Raw genomic sequence first — 7,201 nt, forward strand, 5'->3', positions numbered from 1 at the left:
GGGGCTATGTTACCGACAAAATCTGATGAAACTTTTTTTTTACTTATTTATATTTGGGTAAAATAGTATTTTAATAAATATTTTTGAATGAGGGGTTATAATGAGTAAAATGAAGTCTATGAATAAAATTACCCAAATAAAAATTGTAAAGTCCTAATCCAAAATATAAAGAGGCCCAATATTAATAAAGCCTAACATAATATATTTATCAGGTCCAAATTAAATTGAGATAAATAATAAAAAGTATATATATATAATCTATAAATTCAAAGTCTTATATCTAACTAGGGGCGCGACTAAATGCATCACAAACTCGATTCATAGATATATATATATATATATATATATATATATATATATATATATATATATTAATAACTCGAAACTTTAATAATTTTTAAATAAAAATTGCAAAGGAAATAAATGGTTTTGGGCTGTGACAGTAAGTGTTGATTTAATGTATCTTATGGTTGATATTTACCTGAAGAAGAATTATTTTACTTGGGTTCGAATACTGGAGGGAGCAAAAATTTTACTAACTTTTTTAATATCGTTATTCAATATAGATATTGTCTTATTTATCACTATATACCGGCTCATTCAACACTATATATTGACTTATTCATTAATCTCACTTCTCACGGAAAATAGCAATTTCACTAAAAAAGTGAAAAAATAATAATTAAGTTAGTGAGTTGAGAATGGGCCCACATATTAGTGAGTGGAGAAAGGAACCCACAAATTATTACTAAAAATAGATTAGAATAACTTTTTATGGACAAATCAAAATAACAAATTAGGACAATATTTTGTGGACAGAGGAAATATATTTTTTTTTTGTTATTTTGATCTATTCGCAAGAATTGTGGTATTTATATTTACCAAAAAGGTGAAAATCCAACGCTTAATTGCCTAATACTCCCTCCGTCCACTAATTCAAGGCCTAGGAGGCAAAATACGGGTTTTAAGAAAAAGTATACTTTTATTAGTTGGGTGGAGAAATGGACCCACAAAATATATTATTTATTGGTTGAGTGGAGAAAGGGACTCACAAAATATATTGTTTATTAGTTAAATGGAGAAAAAATGTATTATTTATTGGGTCCCATCAATTAAAATATGAATAAAAACTTACTAAAAATAGATAGGCCATGAGTTGGTGGATGGACCAAAAAGGAAAGTAGGCCTTGAATTAGTGGACGGATGGAGTATGAAATTAGGACAACATTCCGTGGACGGAAGAAATATTTTTTTTGTTATTTTGATCAATTTGCAAGAATTGTGGTATTCAGATTTACCAAAAAGGCAAAAATCCAACGCTTAATTGCCTAATATGATGTCCTTTTGTGGGATCTTCATTCAAAAGCCAAAACACATTTCCCAAAATTTTATTAAAATTCTACTCCCTCCGCCCCACAAATCTTGACATGTTTGGTTTCGGCACGAGAATTAAGAAATTGTAGATTAGTGTTTTTAAGTGTATATGTAATAAAGTATGAGATAGCAGTTCGGATCCTCTGTACCAAAAGCCTGTCCCACTCCATGTCCCAAACCTAATACTACACCGTTTTGAGGGCAAATTATTTACTCCCTTCTAATCTCCTAAATCTGTTCAGATATCAGCTCGGCTTAGTCAAGCTGTAAATCTACATCTTCCTCTTTCCTTCTCCAACACAAATATTCCATTCAGGAAGATTTCTTTCTCCACCGAAAAATGAGGAATTTATCTGCTGCACAGGATTTGACTATGGATATCCAAAATCAGTATTTCTTTTGCTTCGATTTCTTATTATTCTTCTTCACAAACTTTCATACTCTATTTTTTATGATTTTATTCTTCCACAAGAATCAACTTAGTGGAAAGGAACCAGAGGAGATGAATCAATTAACTGGAAAGGAATTGGAGAAGATTACATTCTTGATTTTGTAACTATCAAGGAGTGATTCATTTGTTAAATGTGGCTTTGGAGCTGGCGAGGAGGGACCTCTTGTTCAACCCAATCAGAAAACATACACGCAGGTGGAATTTAGGCCGAATAGAAAAGGATTTCCATTGAGTAGTTTCATCAAACAGATGGAGTGCAATGCGAAGTTGAAGGCAGATGTTTGGGAAATAGTAGAAAGAAGAGACCTTGTTGAGGATTTGGTCGGGTTGGCGAAGACGGATGGGTGTGGAGAGTGTTAAAAGAGGGGTGTTGTTTCTGGGAAGCGAGGATGAAGACGACGGTCGCGATCTGGGGAGATTGGAATCCAGAGAGATGGAGAGGTTTCTGGCGGATTTTCTGACACAAGCTGTTATTAGATTCCAGAGAGATGGAGAGGTTTCTGACAGTAAAGTGCAGGCGAAATTAGATCTAGGGTTGACGGCGCCGTTCGCCCTGAAATTGAAGACGACGGTCGCAATCTGGGGAGATGTCTCCGACCACAGGGGAGGGCGAGGGCAGAGCCGACCCACCACCGCCACCACATGGAAGCAGCCACATGTGGATGTAGATTTACGGCTTGAATAAGCCGACCTGATATCTGAACAGATTTAGGAGATTAAAAGGGAGTAAATAATCTGCCCTCAAAACGGTGTAGTATTAGGTTGGGGACATGGAGTGGGACAGGCTTTTGGTACAGAGGATCCGAACTGTATGAGAGAGAAGGTAATAAAAGTGATAAAGTAGGAAATAGAATGTAATAATTATTACCTTATTTGAAAATGTGTCAAGATTCGTGGACGGCCCAAAAAGAAATGCGTGTCAAAATTCGTGGGACGAAGGGAGTACTTCCTAAACCACACCACAGTTTTTTGTAGAGAAAGGGAACATATAACTTATCAAATTACCCTTAAAATAAAATTTGCAATAAAAATATAATAGACAATCTATATTTCCTACCCAATTTCTCTAAAAAAAAATTATTTCCTACCCAATACACTTTTAACATTAGTATAAATTAATACTATCCCCATAAAACAATTAAAACTTAAAATCTAAAAAGAACATTTTTTAAAATTGCAATTTCGTGAACAAGGTTAAATGTAATAGCCTTATAACATAAACATTATGATATTTAAAGCAATAATATAGATTTGATACTCTATCTAAAAAATAGAGATAAAAAGAAGGAAACATCATCACCAAGTATATTTGCGCTTGTCCCGTCAAGAATAGTAAACAAGATCTGAATTCTTAAAGTATCTTCTAAAGTAGGGATTATAGTCAAAAAAAAAAAAAAAATACACGAACTTTGATAAAAGTTGCAATTTTCACCTGAACTTTCAAATTGGCCAAAATATATCTGAACTTATATTTTTTGTTGTAAATTTCACCTCGACGGAGTTCAATCATTGCAAGTTCAGGTGAAATTTACAACAAAAAATATACGTTCAGGTATATTTTGGCTAATTTGAAAGTTCAGGTGAAAATTGCAACTTTTATCAAAGTTCGTGTATTTTTTGGCTATAATCCCTCTAAAGTATTATAAAGGCATGGTAAATTATTACACTATGCTCACTGTAGAATACTCCAATAATAATAATAATAATAATAATAATAATAATAATAATAATAATAATAATAAATTAAATTGAACCTAGACATTTTAAAAATATTGTATAACTAGTGTTAGAAATAAGCTCTGATAATGTCATATGCTTGTCCTTATTTTTGTCCCAATTTACAACTTCAAACTATATAATATACAGAATAATATTTTAATAAATATATATGCTTAGTATATTCCGTACTGTTAATAGACTAATAGTAAAATATTACTTAATTTAAAAAAGTGTAAGCTTAGAAAATTAGAAAATGACTATGTCAGGCAAATTGGAGCGTAAAGTAACGCGAACCCTTGCTGTCTGGTCATTTTATTGTTTTAGTGTGGAAAACCCAAAATTTGTGGTCTCGCTCTCGCATAACAAAAGTTGAGTACTGGTTGTTTACCACAAAGATTTTATAACCTGTCTCACGAATCTTTAAAATAAATTGTAAAATACCCTCTAATCCAGTATGTAATAAAAAATGGTATGTTTATTTTTCTCAAGTTCTATTCAATATTTAAACATATAGTAATTCTCTGAATACTGTATAATATACAAATATCAAGATTCGAAGTTTTAAGGATTCTGATATTATTGGAAGCCGAAGTTATAATATGAAGTTGATGATGCAAAACTAGAGTTAGGACATGATTTAGGCATCACGAGAAGCCACACTAGATGCTGCAGACAACATTCAGGTATTTAGCATATGCATGTTTCACAACTGAGCTGCCTCTGTATCAAACAGGTTGGATTAATAAATAATCTTTATCCACCTTGCTTCGGTTCTTTAGGAAGATGAGTGATTATTTCAATTATTAGAAACTGGAAACAACACGATCAAATATTAAACAAAATTTACAACTCCGAATGAAGTTCTGTTTCATCAGGAAAAAAACTAGTGAATTCCAAATGCAAACTACACGTACAAGTAGTAAGACATATCATGTATATCACCAACATTACAAAATATAAACAAACTCAATGGGGATGACGGCCAGAAAAGAATAATATATGATGATGGTGATGATGGCCGCCCCATTTATTTGTGATGAAGAGAAACACATATGGGAAGAGCTCTAAATACACAAAAGAATCGATAATCCATACCCAAACAAATCCACACCAGACACAGCGTTGCGTTGATCTTACTACCAACTCAAAGCAAATTCCAACTGAAACTAGGTTGAGCTGGACGAATGCTGCTGCTTTTTTCCGTTGTACTGGAGGTTGAAGGGCCGCCTAAAAATGGATTCGAGGTAGAATCAAAAGTCTCCCATTGTGTTGTTATCACCACAGAAGTAGCGGAGCCCGAGTGCCTTGCAGGTTGATGTTCATCATGCTGCTTTGGTGAATCACAGTCGATCAATGAATCCCCCAAGGAATGCCGAGGTTGTTGGTGAGTAGGCGAAGAAGACACCTCACCATTCGAGGGCTTCTGCTGCTGCGATGAAACTTGGTTTCCAGTGCCGCTGGGCATTGATGAATTCTTGAGCTTTATCAGATCAAGCTTCTCTACAAGCTTCTGTATTCTTCTCACCTATAAAAATTCAACAACAAATGGAACATTCAAGAATCAGCTTCTAACAGACCACACATTCTCGAGTATAATAAACTACAACTACCTGCATTTTCCTCTGTAATTTGACATCACCATCAGCAACGACGCCGTCCAACTTGAGCAATTGATTCATCAACAGCTCAATGAGGTTCAGTATATCCTTCTCCACCAGTTTCCCGCCTTTAGAAATCACAGTTTCGAGAGCAGACGCCTACCCCAATCATCATACAAAATACAATACAAATTACACGGTGTTTCAAGCACTCAATTAAATGGATGAAGGAAGCAATTACCTGCGCAGCCAGCCTATCGACCTCCAAGCTGATATCTGATAGCGTTTTTGCAGCCTTCTCCATTTTAGCATTCTTCCTCATCTCTAGGAAGCGTTTCTCCTTGCTAATGGCATCCTCTTCCAACACCAATTTGGACTTGTCCTTCACTCCGGCACTGTCTAGATACGCACTCGAATTCCTCTCTTTATCCTTGTAAAACAGCTTCTGATCCTGGTGGTGCAGTCCCGTTGGCCCTGACAGCATCTTCTTCAACTCCCCTAAATTCACTCACATAAACACACATCAAAAAAATTGGAAACAAACGTATAAAAGCAAGAATCCCAATCACGATCAGGAAATTACCAAAGGTTGATTGGGAGCTGATACGGAGTTCATGATAAATGGAACCGTATTTGACGCGGACGCGAATGGTGGGAGGCGGCACGCGCCTCTCGTCGCCGTCCGTACGCTTCTGGACCAGCATTCCGCCGGGCCTGAGCTCCCACTCTTTGTCCACGCCTCTGCCGGCGTTAAAATCCGGCGGTAACGTTTCATTCTTAGTCCTCATCCGCATCATCTTCGATCACAGCAACCAGGAGATATTAATTAGCCGCGGAAAGACGGTTGAAATCCCGAGAATTTTTGGAATTCAGTAGATCAAAAAACAAAGAGCATTGACTGCGAGTTGATCCCACACGGTTTGGCTCGCGCATCACAAAAGAGAAACCCTCGCGAGACAAAGGCGAAAGCTTCACAAATTTCTGAATCTCAACATCACACCAATACAACGTAGCATCCACGCGTCTGAATATATCGCAAATTCGTAATCCTAATTAGTGGGTGAGTAACCGTAACTAACTACAGGAAATCACCAAGTAAAATGGGACAAAGATTTAGTTTGAACTCGAATGGGGAAAAAAGGAAAAAAAAAAGTCAAACCCGGGAATCTCGAGTGTTCGGGAAAGATCGGCGGAGACGAGACTCCGGCCGGAGAAAGGCTCTCAATTGCGTTGAATTGAGGCTGAATTGCCGAAAAGAATTCAAAAATAATCAGATCTCTCACAAAAAATCCGGAATGTAGAAAGAATCAGTTTAGCGCGTGAAATCTGTCAATAATATCGAATCTCCGTATCTTGAAACTCCAAGGGAAATTCCCAGAAAAAACAATGCCCGCACTGGAAAACTATAACGGGAAAAGATTAAGTGAATATGGAGTTGGTTCCTGCGTGCTTTCTCTCTCTCTGCAAGGCTGGAGAAACAAGACGCGAAGAGAGAGAGAGAGAGAGAGAGAGAGAGAGGAACGAAATGTAAAGATATAAAAATTGTATGGACAGCGAACACAACACAGCAATGAGGTCAGATTATTGAATTAGGAGCTTCTTCTTCTAATCACCAAAAATAAATTGCGATAATCAGACTTATTATAAGCAAAAAAAAGAAGACCCACTAAAGCCGCCGACGCCTCTTGTTAATAATTGGTAAAAGCTACAGTTGAAGACGCAAGCTGTAATTTGAAGTTTCTTGCTCAATATTATCGCGCCATCAAAAAAATTTAATAATATGGAAATTTCGTTTAAACTATTCCCCTAAAATGGATTTTAAGCAAAGTGCTCACAATACAAGTTTGATTGAACTTTTTTGCCCCATTTTTAATGGAAATTACGTGCAGTAAATATTTAGTAAATACACTGTCTTTGTCGGATAGTCCAATTGAAATATTAACTGAAATTCATATATTTATTTCAAACAGTTTGTACATCAAATCCTTTCCAGAGTACTTATTTATCAATTTAATGACTATTTTATTATGCACTCACTTAATTTTTAATCACTTTGTAA

The 7,201-nt window shown here is 35.7% G+C and overlaps 1 protein-coding gene across 2 annotated transcripts; it reads right to left on the reverse strand.

The window, feature by feature from the left end:
* Nucleotides 1-4,374: 4,374 nt before the first annotated feature.
* On the reverse strand, nucleotides 4,375-6,928 carry LOC131002643 (BAG family molecular chaperone regulator 3-like). Of its 2 annotated transcripts, XM_057929112.1 has the most exons (5): nucleotides 6,302-6,797; nucleotides 5,726-6,166; nucleotides 5,384-5,640; nucleotides 5,155-5,301; nucleotides 4,375-5,069 (listed from the first exon to the last, which is right to left on the reverse strand). In XM_057929112.1, the coding sequence occupies exons 2-5, from the start codon at nucleotides 5,937-5,939 to the stop codon at nucleotides 4,689-4,691; spliced, it is 999 nt and encodes a 332-aa protein (XP_057785095.1). In that variant the 5' UTR covers nucleotides 5,940-6,166; nucleotides 6,302-6,797; the 3' UTR covers nucleotides 4,375-4,688. The 2 variants fall into 2 exon arrangements, with proteins under 2 accessions (XP_057785095.1, XP_057785096.1); XM_057929113.1 differs by having other exon boundaries at nucleotides 5,726-6,928.
* Nucleotides 6,929-7,201: the final 273 nt, after the last annotated feature.

Source organism: Salvia miltiorrhiza, unplaced genomic scaffold, assembly GCF_028751815.1.
Source record: "Salvia miltiorrhiza cultivar Shanhuang (shh) unplaced genomic scaffold, IMPLAD_Smil_shh fragScaff_scaffold_170:::fragment_2:::debris, whole genome shotgun sequence".
Lineage (NCBI taxonomy): Eukaryota > Viridiplantae > Streptophyta > Magnoliopsida > Lamiales > Lamiaceae > Salvia > Salvia miltiorrhiza.